The following is a 22,340-nucleotide window of genomic DNA, read 5'->3' on the forward strand; positions in this document are numbered from 1 at the left end:
GTGGTACTGAAGACAGTTCCTGTTGACATGGGTGGTGGGGTGACATTGTGGCAGGTATGAGGCAATGAACAAGAGTGAAAATATGAGAGTAGGGTCAGGCAGTTGTCAGAGTGGGTTTAGTTGCCTGGATCAGATTTTGCCCTAGGACCTATGGGCCATCAGCTATGTCATTGTGTTTCAGAGTCCATGCATATGTTATGTATTTGACATTAAGATCACAATTATTGTCATTTAGAATTGTTTTAGAGACTTCTTAACTAAAAGGTCATCTGGATCCTGTCATGTCACATTGCTGCTGTTATTTGTACAATCCTCCAGGGTTGTGCAAGGAATATAAGAAATCAATATTTTGCTATTTGTCGAGGATTTCAAGAGCTTTGAGCGCCGAAGATATGTGATCATCTAATATAGGGCTGTTCAACTGGCAGCCATTAGCCTGACACAATCCCCCACAGCTAATTTCTGGCCAGTGAGCTGGAACGAGAGACTTCACACTCTTTATAATGTGGAATATATTTTATACTAATTATACTATAGATATGGTCCAGTACTGGACAGTACTGGCCTTGAATAGATGTGAACAATATATTTGTACTTCTGTATACTTGTCATTATTTACACACATTGGGGTATATTATTTACTAAACTGTGGGTTTGAAATCGTGGAGATGTTTCCTAAAGCAGCCAATCAGATTCTAGCTGTCATTTTGTAGAATGTACTGAATAACTGGTAACTAGAATTTGATTGGTTGCTATAGGCAACATCTCACCTCTTTCAAACCCGCCGTTTAGTAAATATTGACTGATATAAATGATTAGGCTCTAGGTTTGTGATTGTTCTCATCTCTTTCCCATCTGTATCACAAGTGTGATTTAATAATAAGAAACGGTGGTAGAAAGTAATGAAGACTTACTAAATCTGCATGCTGGTCCAATTATCCTGAGAAAGACTGTAACATGAACACATTTTCTGAAATGATCAAATTGTGGTTTCATATCAAAATATACCCAGAAAAAAAACCATCCTGTTACTTAATTCTCTGCAGGGTATGAAATAAAACATTACATAGAGTTAGTGCTATTAAAGATAAATAGCAGTTGTGACTGAAGATGTGATAATGGTCCTTTCATCCTATAGATTACATGTATGGCATCCTCATCATGTCAGATACAGGCTACTCTGAAGGTTATATCCCCCTGGTATAATGTGCTTTAACTCTGATATCACATTGATAGTGCTTAGCACTCCGCTGGGAAGTTTAATTTAAGCAGAACAGATTTATTGATTTAATGTTTATGGTGGAAATAAAGCACAGAGGAATACACAGCACATGTTACTTTCTAGATTTATATACTGCACAATTACTTTACACACCATGACCAAAGATTTATTTGTTTCATTTTGAAAATATAGAATGAAACATAAAGCAGTTATATTGTTGTGCAGTGTCTTAGGGATAATCACCTACAATCTACTCATATACTGGCACTAAGTTTTATTCATGGGATGTTTAGTTATAAATATATGTTTCCAAGCCTATTATGTTATACAAGTTAACCCGTGCATGATACTCATGCATTCTAGTCAAATCAAGATACTTAAGGTCTTAAAAAGGTTCTTGTCATGCATTTGGGCCTAGCCCAGGCCTCCTCAGGGGAAGATCGTTACTTCCCGACGCAAGCGCCCTTTTTAATGTATGTTCATGAGGTAAAATTACCTCATGAACACACATTAAAAATGAGTTTGACCCCTCAACTCGTAAATTTAGCCTTTACTACCCCTCCCACGGGGGGAAGGGGGGATGATGGAAGTTAACTGACTTGACTATTCTAATTTTTTTGTCAAATAATGTCAGTATACCAAATTTCAGGTCAATTGGATGAGCCCTTTCTGAGAAAATAGTTTTTTACACACACACACACACACACACACACACACACACACACACACACACTAACGCACGCCTCTACACATGTGTGTTCATGAGGTAAAATTACCTCACGAAAATGAGTTTGAGCCCTACCAAATTTCAGCCATTTTTGAATTTTTTTTCCCACACACACTAAGAATTTAGTAGGTCAGTGTATAACTCTGCCCAGCAGGTGGCGCTGCAACTTGTTTTTTTTTTTTTCACACACACACACAGACAGACAGACACCACTAAGCATTTATATATTAGATTACAGAGGCTACCAAGTGGAATATTCTGCGTTTATAAATGACTCTCTCCTCCTTCTGTAAACAAAAAGGGAACTTATTGTATGAATAGGGTCATTTTTACCATGCGGTTAACGTGTCTTATGTGGCAGATTACTAAGGGTGGCAAAGTTCCTTATGTCACCTCCCGGACATCAGCCTGCTTCCCCTCCCTCCCTCCCCTCATTTCTAGTATCTCCACTCTTGGGAGGAACTCATTTCCCCCCAGATTAGCGCCATGATAACTCTATTATGCTATTACGGTAAAATCAAGCCGGCTTTCTGCTCACAGCTCAGGGAGCTGCGAGCAAATAGTCAGCGTTGAAACTACTGTAATAACTTTAATTAAGCGCACTGTTACTGTAATAACGGTAATTGTGTGCAGGCTGCGTTACTTTTTACACTAAAGCGGCCAATTGAACAACCCCATGTATTTTTAATATGGACTTTATATTAGGCAGCTCATAGTGACACTGCGAGTAAACACTGTGATAGAAAGACCATGCCAGAGACCCCAGGTTCCTTGGTATAGTCCCTGTTTTTTTTGTAATGTCCTTGGCTATATGATTTATGTTGCAACATCACCATGACCCCACCTAGGCCGCATTGTCTTATAATGAGTGGGGGATGCACTTTATTTAAGACTGTATCATTATAAAATACTTACTGTTATTCTCTTTGTTGTTTGTTCTTTTTTATTCTGTGGATTTTTAGTGCTTGCCAGAATTTACACGGTGGACTTGTAGCCTCTCATACTTTCCCCAGCAGCTACAATTGTTATTCTGTTACCTATTGTATCAAGTGTTCCCCCACAACTCTTAGGGGGGAACTCAATTCCCCCCAACGTACCACTGCGCTAAAACTATTACTATTACCGTTATTATGGTAATAGTGCGCGTTATTACCGTTATTATGGTAATAGTGCGCGTTATTATGGTAATAGTGCGCGTTATTACCGTTATTATGGTAATAGTGCGCGTTATTACCGTTATTATGGTAATAGTGCGCGTTATTATGGTAATAGTGCGCGTTATTATGGTAATAGTGCGCGTTATTACCGTTATTATGGTAATAGTGCGCGTTATTACCGTTATTACGGTAGTTATAACGCTGGATTTTTTCTTGCAGCTCCCGCCTCTGCGAGCAGAAAGCCGGGTTACTATTACTGTAATAAAGGTAATATCTATAACATGGCGGTACTTCGGTGGGAATTGAATTCCCCCCATAGGGGCATATTCAATTAGGTAATACGGTACCGCAATTACGCGGATTTTCCTGCGCAAACCTATGGGGGGTGCACGAAAATCCACGTTATTGCAGTACCGTGGATTGACTTTGCGGCCCATTCTGGCGCGTTCCCACGAACCGGAATTCTAATTGAATATGCCCCTTAGATTGTAAGCTTGTCTGGACAGGCCATCTTCTCCTCATATCATTGTATGGAATTTGTTTGTATCATGATTCCTTTCATGAACGGTGCAGCATAGGTTGGTTCTCTGTAAATAAAAGATAATAATAATAAATGTAATGTCTAATTATGGGTTATATGGTTACCTATCTTTTGGGTAATACTGCATAAGGGATATGTACCCTTTAACTTTAAAAATGAATATCATTGACTTTTCGCTATCATATAATATACAAAACAGTTTAACGTCTAACAATTCTGACAACAAAAATACGGGGCCACCTGAAATCATACTGTGTACTACAGAGTCCTGATATTAGGGAACATTTACACTATTAATTAACATATGGCCATGTAGGGCACAGCCTCTTCCTAATGCCCCAGTTCTTCCTCTGATTGCTTGAATGTTGTAATTCAAGCAATATTCAACCAATAGGACAAAAGCTGGTTCTCAGCTGCCCTGCTATACTGGCCTGATGATACTGGATGGGAGCAGTAAGGATTATCTTACTGCTACACCAGTGTAGGGGCATGTGCTAGCAGCTTCACGCATGTCCACTGGAACTGTTAAAAAAAAAGAAAAAAAGAAAAAAAAAAGAAAACAAAATTATAAAAAAGAAATGTAAAATATTTACCATTGCAAAAAAAATGCTTTATTTAAGTGTTAAAGCATTTTTTTCTATTCATTATTTTCTGCTATCCGTGGTCCTTGTTAGATAGGCTCCTTATGCTTTACACAGAGAAGCCCCCACTCTACTGAAAACCTGCTTTCACCTGGGATCTTGCTTTCCTCCCTTTGGTAAACAAGCCCATAAATGAGAACTTTATGTAACAAAATATTGTGTAAAGAATAATGTTTCGTATGTAAATTGTTTTGTTCAGTATCAGACAGCTTTTCCTTTCAGGGTTTTTAATGTTGTTTTTCTCAAATGCAGAAAAGAACACGAGAACATGTCCTTTCAGATGTGCCATGATGATCTATATTTAGTATGAATAGATGGAAGTGTTCTCTTTCATTCTGACAGCGGTGCATAGAGATGAATAAGAAAAGATAGATAACAAAACTTATATAAAAAAATAAAATAAAAGAACTATATGAAAAAATTATATTTATACTTATTGACTCATTTTATTCATTTGTAAACCATTGAAATGGAGAAATTAGATGAACAACAAGCCCTTGAAATCTGCATGACTCTTATATAATTTATATAATAATATAAATATAGTCATCTATGAAATGGTTTTCTAGATCCATTCAAGACTTCAGATATTGTTTCCTACAGTAGTCCAGAAGGGATTGTCAATTAAGCATTGTGAATAGGTGGCACAACTTGATATAGCCGCCACACTAATGCATTAAGTACTATGAGCTGAAGGGGTCAATGCGCAATTAGCCAATCAGAAACAACTAGATAGTGCTGCTGATAGTCCTCATCATCATCATTATCAGCGCATCGTTGCATCAGCCTGTCGGTACCCAGAAATGGTACGTCCCCAAAATTGTGGATGCATGAATGCCTAATTATGTCACAATTATGTGACAGCCTATGTGAACACAACTATGTGACAGCCTATGTGAACACAACTATGTGACAGCCTATGTGAACACAATTATGTGACAGCCTATGTGAACACAACTATGTGACAGCCTATGTGAACACAATTATGTGACAGCCTATGTGAACACAACTATGTGACAGCCTATGTGAACACAATTATGTGACAGCCTATGTGAACACAATTATGTGACAGCCTATGTGAACACAACTATGTGACAGCCTATGTGAACACAATTTTGTGGCACAGCCTATTTAAACGCCATTATGTGAACACTGCTTATGCTGTCATGCCCTTGCTCCAACTCTCCAGGCGTAAGGGGACACAAATAATCAATAACTAAAAATAAAACATCATATGAAGAAAGGACACGTTTCATTTAAAGAGACACTTTCATATTTATTAATATTATTCTCACTATTTGTGAGCATGTATATTTTTATTCTTTTGTTTTTCACCAGCGCAATTGTGGCGCTATAATTTTGTTTTTTTACGTAAAAGTCGTCTTATGCATATGCATTGTTGGTGCGGATGAAAATGCATATTTTATGTAAAATAACGACATATCCAACTCTAAAGCAACCACTTTATGTTTTTCATAGTCATATGCACTATTTAAAACTTTTTATTTTTGCACTACAGAAAAATTATCAATGGCACCTTTGTGGGTTTTTTTTTACACATTTGCTGCTCGTCATCCATGGTGACATCCACAGAGGTGCCCTTCAGCAGTCTCCTTTTTGATTCCTTACAGAAGCAAGTCTTCCAGCCTGCAAAAAAAGATAAAACATTTGCAGCTTTTGACTTGTTCCTTGCCCATTTTTTCAGCCACTGGTGTTCTCGTGGAGGTGGACCCTTTGCTCAATTCTACATAAGAAAGCTTCCGTCAGATCTTCTTTGAAGTTATGACCAGTACTTTCTCCACCTCGTCTTTTCACCCTGCATCCCCTCCAGTGGCTGTTATATCAGGTCCAGTGACCAAGACCCCGGCTTATAATTGCCCTGATAATTACTTACAAATACATTCTTATTATCCTTCAACCTTCTTACTCTGTGTGTCTTTTGAAACTTTCTGCTGTAGTGCATTTTAGTAGTAGATGTTACTGACTGCCCTGTCTGTAATGGATTGGTCAGCATGGGCTCCATAACCCCTTTTGTTAAGAGTCTACTTTTTACACTGTAGCCACTGAAGCCTTGATTCTCCGCCATAATTATCTTTCTGACTGTGCTGAAGATGCAGAATCTAGAGCAGTGGATCCCAAACTTTCTCAGTTCGAGGCACCCTTAGGCTCGCCATAATTTTTTCAAGGCACCCCTAAGCCAAAATAATTACCAAGTAGTCCCCCGCCTTGCTTACCACCAGTCCTGTCCATGGCACTCCTGTGAGATCGCTGAGGTACCCCAGGGAGCCACGGCACTCAGTTTGGGAACCACTGATCTAGAGATTTGGAGGGTTTACCATATAAATATATTGGATGGTTTTAGGCTTGCATCTGGCCTTTGTACAGTTATAACTCCCCTGCCTTTACCGATTCCTTCTTGAGGGTCAGTGCGAGATATTAACTCCTAGTTTATCAGGTTTCAATATCTCTTATGCCAGGGTTTACACACTTTTGTCCATTCTTTCATAAACCTCTTTTCCTTAGTATATCACAATGATTCTGCAGATGATTCAATCCAATTTATTTGAACCATTGGATGAGGTTCCCTTCTCTCCTTTTCATGGAAGGTTAAAATTTACTTTGGTGGTTTGTTTGATCCAGCAGGTGTCCTTTCTGGATATCCCCCATTTCTTGTTTATTCAGCAGGACATATTTGTTTCCATTTCTCAGGACCTTTCATGTTAACCAAGTGGTTGTCCTCTTATCTGCTTTTCTGTATTCAATTCCTTAGATATTGTGTGGACTTTATGGAGTTATGTTGACAGTACTGGTCCCTCCAACACTCAAGGTCCTTTCTAGCTTTGGTGGAGGATCTTAAGAAGGTTAAAGCAATTCTAGCTAATCTTTCTCTCATTGAGTATAGTTGTTTATCAGGCACACTTATGCACTAGCAGATACATTATTGTCTTCCACCTTACTTCTCATCTACACTGCTGATTATATGGTTATTATGTGGACCTAGGTGCCAGATACTTCAGTTGAACAAGGTACCATGCATATCTCCTCACACATTTACCAAGTTCTGTTCGGTGAATGTGCTGAAGCAACATTTCAAGGGCAGCAATTATTCTTTTTCAGATTAAAATAATTATTCCAGACATTTTTTTTGCACTGATTATTACTTTCACATATTCAGAGCGATCTTAGAAAATGACCCAGGAATGTACTTGTATAATTCTCCTGAGTATAAGGAGGGGTAAACCAGCTATCATGGAGGGGGCGCTTATCAGCCCCTTGCCTAGACTGGCTGGCTGTAGTCTAGGCACCCTGTCCTAGGCTGCACACTTAGAGCTGAAAACTTCAGGGAAGGGTGGTGCCACGTACCAATAAAGGTCAATGCCAGGCCTAACCCCCTATTGACCAGGCCTGGCCTCAATTAGCCTGAGCCAGCAAGATCAGGTCCCCAGATCCCTAAACCTTCTGTTCCAGTTTAGAAAAAATGTAAACAAGGTAAAGTTTAAGAAACTCTTGAAAACAAATGTTGACAATAAAAAGCTCAGATGGCCCATGATGTCATGGGGGCTGCCAACCTGGAAAAGCTCCTGTGAGGGCCTATGGTCAATCTGTCAGGTCACATGGCAATGTCACATGATTATGAGAGTAGTCTAGGGTTGTAACAATCCCTGATCCATTTCTGCTATAGATTATGCTTATTCTTCCAGTTCAGGTCACATTGTGATTTAACAACATAATAATATATCAGTAAAATGTGTGTCAGTAATTCTTTATATAATTGACAGTTAAAAAATATTTTCAGTAGTTGGAAACATTGATTCTAGATTAAGGAAATAAAAAAAACTGAATTACGTCCTTGACTTTAATATTTCCATAGCAATCAATTGATTTTCCATATTTACAAAAGCAAAGGGATGAGAGTAAGCACATGATAAGAATAGGAAAAGAAATACAATGAATGTCTTTTGCTTCATGCCATAGTATTGTGAATAAATTACTAATATGGGGGAAATGTGAGATATTACATAGAAATCTTAACTGGGGTAAATCCATAATTGCTGACGCTTTAAAATAATTTCCATGGATCCTCTACTGCTGAGCTGGTGCGTCTAAGCACATCACAGTCATTACTGAACCATCATATCTGTCAGCAAAATAATCCCCATCATGTCATGTTTACTGAATTTCATTGTAACATTTAGTACATTTATGTATATACTCCTCCTAAATATTAATTATGAAGCATAGGACATAAGAATGGATGAGAAGAGGTACATCTAGCATTCAGAAGGACGTTTATTGTGTAATTTTTTAATACAGAAAAATAGGGACATTTATAGGGTTAAGTCTATAAAAACTGGGACTGTCGCTGGGAAGTGGGGACAGTTGGCAACTATGGTAATCTTCACACTTTTTTTAATTTCAATGTCCAAAAAACTGTCTACCCACCCACTCTCTTTGTTGTGATCTCTATTTTCTACTGTCCAATCCTGGCAGTTTCTCTTTACAACCATAACTCGACAACAATAGCCTTCTCCCTATTAAATACCCATGTCAGTCGCGCAAACCAGTCCTGTCACGACAATCAAAAGAGACACCTACATAGATGCTCCTGCATTACAAAATCCAACCACAGACAACTAGACTGTGATTTTCTTCAGTTTAAATTCATGCATCATCTCTGCTCTACCCTTGGCAAATAATTTTTTTTTCTTATCCTCTCTGTCCGCTAATCCACAATTCTTCTTTACCATCTTTTAACACCCTAATCAGCTTTACATGCCCATCATCATCATCAGATATTTATATAGCACCACTAATTCCGCAGCGCTATACAGAGAACTCACTCACATCAGTTCCATGCCTTTGGAGCTTACAGTCTAAGGGCTAGATTTACTAAGCTGCGGGTTTGAAAAAGTGGGGATGTTGCCTATAGCAACCAATCAGATTCTAGCTGTCATTTATTTAGTACCTTCTACAAAATGACAGCTAGAATCTGATTGGTTGCTATAGGCAACATCCCCACTTTTTCAAACCCGCAGCTTAGTAAATCTAGCCCTAAGCTTCCTAACACATACACAGACAAAAAGAGACCATTTGATAGCTGCCAATTAACCTGCCAGTATGTTTTTGGAGTGTGGGAGGAAACCAGATCGCTCGGAGGAAACCCACGCAAACACGAGGAGAACATACAAACTCCACACAGATAAGGCCATGGTCAGGAATCAAACTCATGTCCCCAGTGTTGTGAGGCAGATTTGCTAACCACTGAGCCACAGTGCAGTGTTTAACAGCACTTAGTGACATTTGGATCATTGCTCACTGAATATTTGGTGCTTTGGATTTAAGACATGCAGTAATATAAATGGGCGCTGTGGCAACTATTGAGGTCAATGATCACTACTGAGGTCACTATCAATAAGCAATGCATTCATTCTGTTTTTAAAACACATTCAAATAGTTATTTGCTGTTTAAATGACACTTATGCGCTTTTACATGGAGACAGCCCCACCTTTCAATCAAGACTTTTAAGGAAATGACAGAAGGAAATTCTGGTGTAGTTGTATAGTATGTGTGGGATTATAGAGAATGCTCACAGAATAGTCACTTAGAGGCTTATCGTTAATTTGTGAAGATCCTGATCCTGAACAGCATCTGATTCATCTGTATCTGTTTTCAGTACTGGTGTCTGTGAAAACACGTCTGAACAGCGTGCCAAAGTACACGATGTGGTTTATGTTACTTTTTTCCAATTAACAAGGGAGGTTTTTGGGAAACTAGTTTAATGTTCTAGTGTATGTGATTAGCTGAGATTTTACAGTTATTTCTGCTTTTTGATGTTTGCACTTAAATAACCAATTTGCTGTTCTCTTCCAGCATGGACTATGAAGCTGCCCAGCTGGAAAATCAACATGTGCACAGTGTGTATGAAAGCACAGCGCCGTACTTCAATGAAGTGCAGAGTAAAGCTTGGCCAAAGGTACGCCAGTTTCTGCTGGAGCAAAAGCCAGGCAGTCTCGTTGTGGATATAGGTAAGCATTCATCATTTAAATTCACTGCAGCTTACAATGCATCTAGGTCTCCTATTTTCTGGCCCAGTTTTAGGGTTACTCATAGAAAGCATTGCTATTGGGTTTCATTTGTGTCTTTATGTGAATTGTATTTATTTTATGTCACTAAAAAAAATTTTTTTCAGGTTAATGACACAATTTTTTTTTTTTTTTTAATGCCTGGGTCCCAGCTAGTTCTCTACCTTGAACCTCATTATCATTATTATCATCTATTTATTTATATAGTGCCACTAATTCTGCATCGCTGTACAGAGAAGTCATCCACATCAGTCCCTGCCCCATTGAAGCTTACAATCTAAATCCCCTAACACACACACACACACACACACACACACACACACACACACACACACACACACACACACACACACACACACACACACACACACACACACACACACACACACACACACACACACACACCAAGAGACACTAAGGGCAATTTTTTAATAGCAATTGGCTGCTATTAAACCTACCAGTATGGTTTTAGAGTGTGTGAGGAAACCGGAGCACCTGGAGAAAACCCACGCAAACACGGGGAGAATATACAAACTCGACACATGGACTGGAATCAAACTCATGTGCTGTGAGGCAGAAGTGCTAACCACTAAGCCTTAGTGAAAGAAACAACATATTATAATGAATAAAATCTTTACTGAAAACCTATGAGATAAAATTCAAGTTTATAATATAATATAATAATAGATAATCATATTCCAATATATTACAACACATAGAGACACACTGCACCATAATCACAGAGCTTTACTCTAATCCGCCACAGCATCTCAGCTATTAACATTCAGCTATAAACACTTACCTACACCACACTATAGTAACTGAGAGACAACGAACACATCACCATTTTACACATGCTGAACATTACTACAGAGCTATAACCAAGACTATGAGGACATTACCTAGAATCACTGGCTGCAGCGGGAGCTCTGTATACTGTGTCACTATAAGGACATTACACAAAATCCCCTTTTGCAGCAGGAGCTCTATACACTGTGTGACTATGACCCCCTTCACCCCCTGCATCCCCCTCTTCCTCACCCCTCGCACAGATGCCCCCCTCCTCCCCTGTACCCTCCACCGCCCCTCCCCTATACCTCCCTCCTTCCCTGTATCTACCTCCTCATCTGTATCTTCCTTCTCCCTTGTACCTCCTACCTCCCCAGTACCCCCCTCTTCCCCCTCTTCCCACTCTCCCGCGCCCCACTCCTGTGTATCCCCCTCCTCCTCTGTATCCCCCTCCTCCTCCTCGCCCACGGCATCGTCAGCTCCCTCCTGCTCCTCCTCGCCCCATGACTCCACAACCCTCCCCTCCTCCTCCTCCTCACCCTCTGTGTCAATATCCCCCTCCTCTTCCTCCTTGCCCCCTGTGTCTACAGCCCTCTCCTCATCCTCCTACTAGCTCCTAGGACCTACAGCCGGTGGTAATTGTCTTTATGTTTAACCCTGATTCTGTCCATATAATAGACAGCCAGAAATCCGGTTTTGATATAAAGTTTTTCTGTGCTTATTAAAGCCAGTACATCCGTTGTTTTATTTATTTATTTGGTTGTCCTCTTTTGGACCCCAACTTAGTATAACCTCCCTATTGGCTACACATAGGGTCAAGTCATCCCCAGGGATTCCCATATCCCTAAAGCTAGGAGGACGATTGCCCTCCTTCAACTTTGACCGCAGCTCTTCTGTGCAGAATGGTGATGAATGGGATATACCTACCAACATTCTCAGCACGACGAGACAGCTGGGAGGCTAATTATATTAATACATGGCTAAAAATCATAGAAAGAAGCCAGAAAAATAAAACAAGCCAATAATTTAAAGTCACCTGAAGGTGGAAAAAAAAGGCTCTTGTATGTAGTAAGACTAAAGACTGAATGGTTTTGTGCAAATGCATCCAGCTTTGCACTACATTCATTTGCAGGACAAGGTGGTGACATCTACAGGGTGCAAAGATTTGCACCATCCAATAGATTTAGTTGGTTGGATTGGGTGCATTCCCTGCTGAGTATGTATTAGGGACACACGTGAATGTTTGCACCTGGATACGAAAATGAGATTTTCTGTCTTGTTGTCTACAACCTCTCACAATTAATTTAAGACCTAAGTGAAGACAGAGCGACACTGGAGGAAAAAAGCTGAAAAATGTAAATTCATAACGTTGATTGTCCTAAAGTCTTAGTCGGTGGGAGTTTCATGTGATGTTTCACACTTTCCAAAATGCACATTTTCAGGTAGATATGCCAACCCACAAAGCTGGACGTTGGTTGATTTTCCGGGGACATTCACAATTACTGAAAGTGGGCACCTTAAAATGCACCAGTTGGTCAAGAATTGCAGATCTGCATTTCTTTGCGGTTTGTAAATGAGCTGCAGAGTTTTGTTTCTACATTTGAATGTAAATTTATCTCTCTTGGAAATGGGAATGATGCTGATCATCTCCCTGGCACCAGCTACTCACCCTTCTGACTAATTGCAGCCTTCTCTGAACAATGACATAAATAGACAATGGATAAAAATAGGGTACGGCGTGTTACAATGTGTAGCTGACACTTTTAGTGATTTCTTCATGCTTTACTCTGAGAATAATGGCTATTTCTTGCAGAATGACAAGGAAAGTGATCATTTAGAGATGGAGAAATATAACCTATGAAACAAATCCTTCTAATAAAACAAATCCTTATAAATCCTTGCAATGTTTTTTTATATCCTAACTAACTTAATACTTCAGTATTTCAAACTGTGTTCATTTCACATTTTTCTTAAACGTCTTTCGTGTATTAATCATCTTCCCACAGCCTAGGAGAATGTGCTGCATTCTGGCCTGGAAATGGCTCGTGTGCATATAGATCAGTGTCTGTCTAATGTGGCTGGTAGTGAAATGTTGTACAAGTCCATGTGCTATTTATAGGGATTTCAGAACATTGTTTTTCCTAAACATATTGGGCCTGATTCATTAAGGATCTTAACTTAAGAAACTTCTTATTTAAGTCTCCTGGACAAAACCATGTTACAATGCAAGGGGTGCAAATTAGTATTCTGTTTTGCACATAAGTTAAATACTGAGGGCTAGATTTACTAAACAGCGGGTTTGAAAAAGTGGAGATGTTGCCTATAGCAACCAATCAGATCATCTCTGTCATCTATTTAGTACATTCTACAAAATGACAGCTTGAATCTGATTGGTTGCTATAGGCAACATCTCCACTTTTTCAAACCCGCAGTTTAGTAAATCTAGCCCTGACTGTTTTTTCATGTGTGCTACATTTCTTAAGTTAAGATCCTTAATGAATCAGGCCCATTGTTCTTTATGAATATATACATCAGTTTATTATACTCCTCTTGTTCTCTACATATACATATATTCTGTTGGCAGTTAAACATTTTCAATAAAATACTGTACATGTGACGTATGTGTGCATAATTCATGCATGTGAATAATACTGTGTGGCTATGCACAGTATTATTCACATGCACATTTATATTGCAATATGTATATTTCATATATATCTGTTGTTAAATAACTAGCCGCCATCTATACTTATAGCAAACAGGTTATCACATACTTGCCTACTTTCAGTAGGCGACGTCCGGGAAAGGGGCGTGACTAATGGGTGAGAGGGGGCGGGGCGCCTCAAATCACGTCATTTTGGCCCCACCCCCACAAGTAAAATGACATTTTGTCACAGGGGCAGGGCCAAAATGACGCGATTATCTGTGAATCGCATCATTTTAACAAGGGAATTCCAGGATGCGGGAGAAATGCCATCTCTCGCGGGAGACCGGGAGACTGACCCGAATTTCGGGAGTTGGCAAGTATGGGTTATCATCACTGTGACAAAGAGGTAGGTACTGTATGCTATTTAATAAAGTATCCGCCAGGGACCCTTCTTGTTGAAAACCTGCCAGCGCACTTGCCTTAATCTTAAATACCTATGTGTGATGTATTATAATGTATGTGCAATATTGAAATGTACCAAACTGTTTCCCTAAGTGAGCTAAAATAGCTCCAAGATACTTTCACTTGAACTCTCTATCCTGTCCTCTTGCCCCTGCGTGTTTGAAAAAGTGGAGATGTTGCCAATAGCAACAAATCCGATTCTAGCTGTCATTTTGTAGAATGTACAAAATAAATGATAACTAGAATCTGATTGGTTGCTATAGGGAACATCTCCACTTTTTCAAACCCACAGTTTAGTAAATATACCCCTAGGTGTTCATACTTACCCCACAAAACAATGCTGTAAGCAATGCCAGATAAGTGTTGCATTAGTGTGCAGTAGATGTAAGTGTGTGTGTGTTATCTTCAGTGCTGGGGGTGGGGTAAATAGCCAGTTCAAACCTTGTATTGTGTCAAACACAATAATCTACTATGCCAACTTTTGATATACAGTATCATCCATCTTCCTATCACTATCAACTTCAAAACTGATCCAAGAGTTCTATTTATTATTAAAAAGCAGTACCAATCAGTATGTAGCGCATTGGCTGCTCTGGAAGTCTTGGCAAAGACCCCCCTCCTCCGTGTAGACTTTTTCTGTTCAGTGACAGCCTAATGAAGCACTGGAGCAAAAGGCATTGTTCATGTGTAACTAAAGCCCTGTGTGTTTGGTTATATTATGCACCTTGGGCCTGATTCATTAAGGTTCTTAAATGAAGAGGATTCTCATTTCAGTCTCCTGGACAAAACCATGTTACAATGGAAGGGGTGTAAATAAGTGTTCTGTTTTACACATAAGTTAAATACTGCCTGTTTTTTCATGTAACACACAAATATCAACTTTAAATTTCAGTGTACAAATAAGCTATCAAATATTTGTGTGTTACATGAAAAAACAGGCAGTATTTAACTTATGTGTAAAACAGAACACTTATTTACACCCCTTCCATTGTAACATGGTTTTGTCCAGGAGACTGAAATGAGAATCCTCTTCATTTAAGAACCTTAATGAATCAGGCCCCTTGTGTATATCTGTCTATTTTAACATTTATATTCTGTAAGTAACAGGAATTTTGTTTTTGTCTTTTCAGGCTGTGGCACAGGAAAGTATCTCAGTGTGAACAGTGATACCTACAATTTGGGCTGTGATTACTGTGAACCTCTAGTGGAAATTGGAAGGAATAACAACCTTGAGGTCATGGTATGTGACAACCTGAATCTCCCTTTTAGAGACAAGTGTTTTGATACCGTCATCTCCATCGGAGGTAAGTGTGATATCCTGTCTTATTAGAGCTTAGTAATGGTTTATATGCAGACAGATTGGACGTTATGCAGTAATTGCGGGCACAAAATGCCATAGTTTGTAATACAAAAAATGTGCATCGCTTTTTGTGCACACACTTCTGCATGTATCCATACATCTGTATATGCCCTATTAAATGTATATGTGTTCCCAATTTATATGCTGTCTGAAATGTGATTTAGATGTTTGCAAGACCACTTCGGCATTGTTCATGCACTTGGTGTAAAGTAATGTGTATGTTCTGCCAAGTTCTTCTTATTTGGTCCACCCATCATTAAAGCAACTCATTATTAAACATCTTTGGTAAATATAGAGACAATAGCATGTGTCTCATGGATGATTCATAGGATGGAAGAAATTTTACAGCACTCATCCTAACATTGTTTTTAAGGTTGCAGAACTATAGTATGAATAATAGGGTAGGAATTAGCCCGATGGAATATAAGCGCCCAGATTGTAAAAGATATATTGATCCTGGCAAGAGTTAATATTACAGAGTGTTTGGGGATGGTCTGAGCTGGGGAGGATTTAAAAGGAGATGGTTAAGTTAGTTTCACTCTCTTGCCATGGAAAATTCCCACAAAAAGAGGAATAGTAATCAGCACCTGTATTCAATTTTTATATATCTAGCCCAATAAATATATTAGGTATGGCTTTACTTTACCACATGAGAACTTTCTGCAGTGCTGGACAGCCTATCACAGGACCCCCAGGAAGCTAGCCACAGCACTTATCAGTTATTGATAGCAGTATGATACGCATTGTGATACATATCAGCATCCCGGTCATCCAGCATTCTCCATATGAGGAACACAAGGACTGACAGCAGGAGTATGAGGACAATGTATCTCCTTCCCTGCTGCTGTCAGTCACTGGACTCCACATATAATGGATACGGGAATAGATACAGTGATAGGTGCACTTGATACTGCAATCACTTATCAAGAAGGGGGTTGGTTGGTAATCTAGAGGTACTGATGAGAGAGGGAACATAGGCTGGTGGGCCTGCAGCACGGTGGCTCAGTGGTTAGCACTTCTGCCTTACAGCACTGCGGTCATGAGTTCAATTCCCGACCATGGCCTTATCTGTGTGGAGTTTGTATGTTCTCCCCGTGTTTGCGTGGGTTTCCTCCGGGTGCTCCGGTTTCCTTCCAGACTCCAAAAACATACTAGCAGGTTAATTGGCTGCTATCAAATTCACCCTAGTCTGTCTCTCTCTGTCTGTATGTTAGGGAATTTAGACTGTAAGCTCCAATGGGGCAGGGACGATTGCTGACCATGTGTCGAGTTTGTATATTCTACCCGTGTTTGTGTGGGTTTCCTCCGGGTGCTCTGGTTTCCTCACACACTCTAAAACCATACTGGTAGGTTAATTGGCTGCTATTAAAAAATTGCCCTTAGTGTCTCTCGGTCTGTGTGTGTGTTAGGGGATTTAGATTGTAAGCTCCAATGGAGCAGGGACTGATGTGAGCGAGTTCTCTGTACAGCGCTGCAGAATTAGTGGCGCTATATAAATAAATGGTGATGATGATGATGATGATGGGTGTGAGGTGGCAACATTTGTCTATATTGCCCCTATAATTCTTCTACCTGAGATCAGCTTCTCACCTACTGTAAATTACCCTCCAGATGTAGTGCTGCCCCTAATGCATTACTAGTGTACTCGGAACACCCCTAAAATTAAAGAAATCCTCTTCATTCCAAACTAACTGTCCCCAGCATAAACAAGTTACCGCACAGCTATCTTTATTGCTATACAAAATGTATGTTGATTTTAAAATGTGTATTTGTTTTTTCAAAAAATGTTACTTATTAATGTTACTATATATTTCTTTAGCTGCCCTTCCTTCCCGTGATTAGTACTTTGGGGGGGTTCATCCACTTGGACACACCCCATTTCTTGTATTAAGTCTCGGCGCTGACATAGCCAGGATGCTACCGATGAAAAAATAGTGGGTGTCCAAAGGAAGAGACCTCCACCAAACTACTATTTGGTGGGAGTGAGATTACAAATATTCCTTGTAAAGTAAAGAACCCCTTTTGTATTTGTTCAGATGTCACCGTGTTGCCTAAACCTTGTTCCCAGTTTACTTCCGTACTTCGGCAATGCAAAAACATTACTCCATTTTAATAAATTCTTCTTATATAACTGAGACAGCTTTAAATAGAAAGTTGGCAATGAAACCTGAAGGCTGATTTCTCTTTTTCTTTTAGTGATTCACCATTTTTCCACTAAGGAAAGAAGAATTCGTGCAATAAAAGAAATGGCCAGAGTTTTGCTTCCAGGCGGTCAAATCATGCTGTATGTTTGGGCAATGGAACAAAAGAGCCGCCGGTTCGAAAAGCAAGATGTGTTTGTGCCGTGGAACAAAGCTCTGCTGTCTGGACGTACCTCGGAAACAAGCCAGTGGGAGGTTAGAACAAACCCAAATACAAAGTCACATGATATAACCCTACAATCAGTAAAAGAGTCAACAAGCATCAACTTGCATAACTTGAAACAGACTATCGATTCGCAGCAATCGCGTAGCACTGCCAACTGCTGCGTGAAGTTTCCTAATGAAGAAAACAGACTCTACAGCGCCATCGGAAGATCCATCCGTTCATGGTTCTTCTCCCGATCTCTAGATGAGTCCACTTTAAGCAGACAGCTTGACAAGATGAAGTCTCTCAGCCCGGTCAGTGGGTGGGGGAAAAGCACGGTGTCTGTGCAGCCCTCCCGACATTGTAGCCTTGACCTAGGACACCAAAGGTTCCTATTGAAAGAACACAGTTTCGATGACGATGAAGTGTTTATTAGAAATGAATCGCACAAAAAACAGTGGTTTCTAGCTTTAGATCCCTCAGAAAATGGAAAGCATTGTGGTCTTGTTCAAAACCATACAAGACAAACCTCCTTTCAGCCAGATACCAAGTACTGTAGTTGTATTTGTAGCTATGAAGCTGATACGTGTACCAAAAGCAAAGTCTTAAAGAGAACTTCAACCACAGAATCTAGTGATTCAGTCCTGGATGAGACGGTAGCTGCCAGCGACCAAGAGCTGGATGCCTTTGACTCAAAGGCGTACATGCGATATTACCATGTGTTCCGTGACGGAGAGCTGCGCAGTCTTTTGGAAACCCATGTTCCAGAACTTCATATTATAAGTTCTTGTTTTGACCACGGCAACTGGTGCATAATTGCAGAAAAAAAATAAAAGATAATCTTTTTTTTTTTTTTTAACTTGAAATCATGTTTAATATGTACTGTTTCTGTATTTTAATGTATTTTATTATTGTATGGTAAAAACCATAATATTTGTGTTATTTATTTTATTTCTTATATGTGCAAATGACAATATTTGAAAATAGTATTTTATATAAATTAACCATGTGTTCATAGTAATATATATTTTTACTATGCATGTTTGCCTATTTTAAAAGTCCTTTAATTTATTTTTTAACATGAAAATAAGTATTGAAGCAATACTATTTGAAGAAAATATATATTATTATCTTTACATCTAGTTTTTTGGGAATTGTAACCTGTATGTACTATCATTAATAACACATTTGCACAGTTGTCATATGGTGGTATGTTGAAGATCATTAGAGATATTTTAGTTTTCTGCATACAAGGTAATTGCAGTAGATAATGTGTATGAGGATTATTTCCCACTCCTAGATATTACATAATTTAAAGTGGAGATATATGTTACCTAACCCAGGACACTGCTATAAATGCATAATTATAGCCACAATTTGGTATTAATATATACTAAAATTTATGTGAGCTAAATAATGTACCGAAAATAATTTGTGTTTATAATTGCCTAAATCTAGGCAGCATGCTATTGGTCTTAGTAGTTGTCAAATAGCAAATAAGTCTAAATAGTTATGAATTGAAATGTGAATTACATACAGTGTTCACTCTCTCACATTACTGTGAAATGAACAAAACAGGAGGTTCCGTGTGATTACTTTGTATTCCCCTAGATGGCAGCGTTGTACACACAGGAGCTTCATAGAGAACATTGCTGATCTGAAGAACTTAGCATGCTCCTTTTTTTATTATTTTTTTAAAAAAAACTTTTTATTGTGTTTTGCCTATATCGAGTCATTTGTTCACTGACATCATATTTTTACATAGATGGGAACTAAGAAAGAAAAATTGTTAAATTTAACACTTATAGAAAGCTACTGTGGAAAATCCAGGTTAGATAGAAAAACTGCATTTTATCTTTATGCTTCAGCTTCATATTTGTAAATTTAATTTTGAATTGACCATTAAGTATATTTTATATATATATGGTTAGTCTCCCATGTGTTCAATTTTATCCAGGAAAAAACTTTAGCATGGAAATTTTAATTTGCAATTAGGTTAGTGAGAGACGTATTTTTGCTGGCACATAGAAGGAAACATAGAATGTTTGGTGGAAACTGTAAGTAGGTAGGGATGCTGCTGGTGTCTGATCTTTTTTAAGAGGGATAAAAGGTCTAAATAAGTTATTCCTCTGAACAGTGTTTTTTCAGGGCTATTGAGCAAAACATAGACCAGTCCCCCAGCCCCTCCCCTCTAACTGATGCTTATGGTATCATAGTATTCGATCCTGCTAATGTAATATAGACCTGTGATTCTCTACACCACTCCCTGCAAAGGCCTTTGTGTAAGGGGAACATATGGCATATCCTGAGGGCTAAGCCCAGATATCACCCACAATACAGGTTCTGTGCTCCAGTGCTAGGAGACCTGTTCATAGTTCTGACTTGCAGCTAACTGATTGTGCTGCAGCTTAGAGGCATAAGTAATAAAATGTCTTTATGATGACATTTATGATGAACATCTCAGGAACAATTCATTGAAAAAGAGTGCACCGTTCTTACATTCATTATAGAATACTTAGCATTCTTGTATAAATAAGTTATAATTTAGTATAGCCACAATGAACTATAGTTTAGTTACAGGTTATAACGAGCCTGTTAGTGTTTTGTTTAAAAGATGGATAACGCAATAAAATTCTGTAAACAATTAATTCTAGTGTCATCTCATGTTTATTTGCATTATTGCATGGTGCAGTTTAGATAAAGAAGATAAACATAACACACTACTGACATGAATATGTGTAAAATATCCTGTAAATATATACTTATATTAGATCAGTAGTGATGTCATCATCATACATTTGGAGTGTAGTGATGTCACGCATGTCACATGACTCATTTTAAAAGTGCTCTGTGATGTTATGCATAACTCAGTCAGGATAACTACCCTGCATATGAGGAACACCTCTTACAAGCAACTTGTCAAATTCAATAGAAACTGTACTAAAGTATTATAAGGAATAATGTATCCTAAAAAGAAGAACAACAGAAGTCACTAAAGTAATAATTAGATCATGAACGTATATCTGCCTCCATATTATTATTAATATTCCATGCTTGTTGGAGTTATTGATTTGTTACTAGGACCATACACCAGTATAAATCTGTATGGAGGGCAGTGGGTTGTGAAGTCTAATAGACCTGCCTAAATTATAAGGTGTAATAGGAAAATAAGGCGTACTAAATATGTTATTATATACTACTTCTCCATATAATTCCATATGCTGTTCCTACACAGTCTTGGTAATCACCAACACACTTTCACACTTTTCCTTATGAGCCACAACTAATCCAGTCCTTTAGACTACACTACATAACATATATCTCTCAGAGTTCTCAGACTAAGTACAATAGTTACTGTATCAAGGCAGTATAGAATTCATAACCACAATGTAAATATATATGTATGAAATAGTATCTTTACTTATACATAAATGTTACAACATATCTTCAGTAACCTAATCTAACACACCGAACGTACATTAAATGGACAAAAGTATTCGGACGCTTGACCGTTACACTAACAGGGACAGTAATGACATTGTATTAAAATACATATACTTTAATATGGAGTTGGTCCCCCTTTTGCAGCGATAGCAGCTTCCACTATTCTTGGAAGGCTTTCCACAAGATGTTGGAGTGTTTCTGTAGGAATTTGTGTGTATTCGTTCTTATGAGGTCAGGCACTGATGTTGGATGAGAAGACCTGGCTCGCAATCTTTGTTCCAGTTCATCCCAAAGGTGTTCAATGGGGTTGAAGTCAGGTCTCTGTGCTGTCCAGTCAAGTTCCACACCAAACTCATCAAACTATGTCTTTGTAGTCCTTGCTTTGTGCACTGGGGCACAACTTATCATGTTGGAATAGGAAATGGCCTTTCCCAAACTGTTGCCATAAAGTTGGAAGCATAGCATTGTCCAAAATGACTTGGTATGCTGAAACATTAATATTGGCCTTCACTGGAGATAAGGGGCCTAGCCCAAACCCTGAAAAACAGCCCCATACCATTATACCTCCTCCACCAAACCTCACAGTTGGCATACTGCAGTCAGGCAGGTAATGTTCTCCCAGCATCCGCCAAACCTAGACTCTCCCATTTGACTGCCAAACAGAGAAGCGTGAATCGTCACTCCCACAGAACACGTTTCCACTGCTCCACAGTCCAGTGTAGGTGTGCTTTACACTACTCCATCCAACGCTTGGCATTGGTCTTGGTGCTGTGAGGCTTGTATGCAGCTGTTCGGACATAGACACCCATTCGCTTAAGCTCCTAACGCACAGTTTTTATGCTTACATTAATGCCAGTGGAAGTTCTGAACTCTTCAGCTATGAAATCAGCAGAGCGTTGGCGACTTTTATGCACCATGCA

General features: G+C 38.9%; 1 protein-coding gene across 1 annotated transcript in view; it reads left to right on the top strand.

The window, feature by feature from the left end:
- The window catches only part of TRMT9B (tRNA methyltransferase 9B (putative)), a 39,431-nt gene extending 18,807 nt beyond the window's left edge, over positions 1–20,624 (top strand). The window contains exons 2-4 of the mRNA XM_075196149.1: positions 10,161–10,315; positions 15,401–15,574; positions 17,827–20,624. Coding sequence (XP_075052250.1) covers positions 10,162–10,315; positions 15,401–15,574; positions 17,827–18,809 — 1,311 coding nt within the window. The 5' untranslated portion in view covers position 10,161 and the 3' untranslated portion in view covers positions 18,810–20,624. The remainder of the gene's footprint in view (positions 1–10,160; positions 10,316–15,400; positions 15,575–17,826) is intronic.
- Positions 20,625–22,340: the final 1,716 nt, after the last annotated feature.

Source organism: Mixophyes fleayi, chromosome 1, assembly GCF_038048845.1.
Source record: "Mixophyes fleayi isolate aMixFle1 chromosome 1, aMixFle1.hap1, whole genome shotgun sequence".
In the NCBI taxonomy this organism is placed as follows: domain Eukaryota; kingdom Metazoa; phylum Chordata; class Amphibia; order Anura; family Limnodynastidae; genus Mixophyes; species Mixophyes fleayi.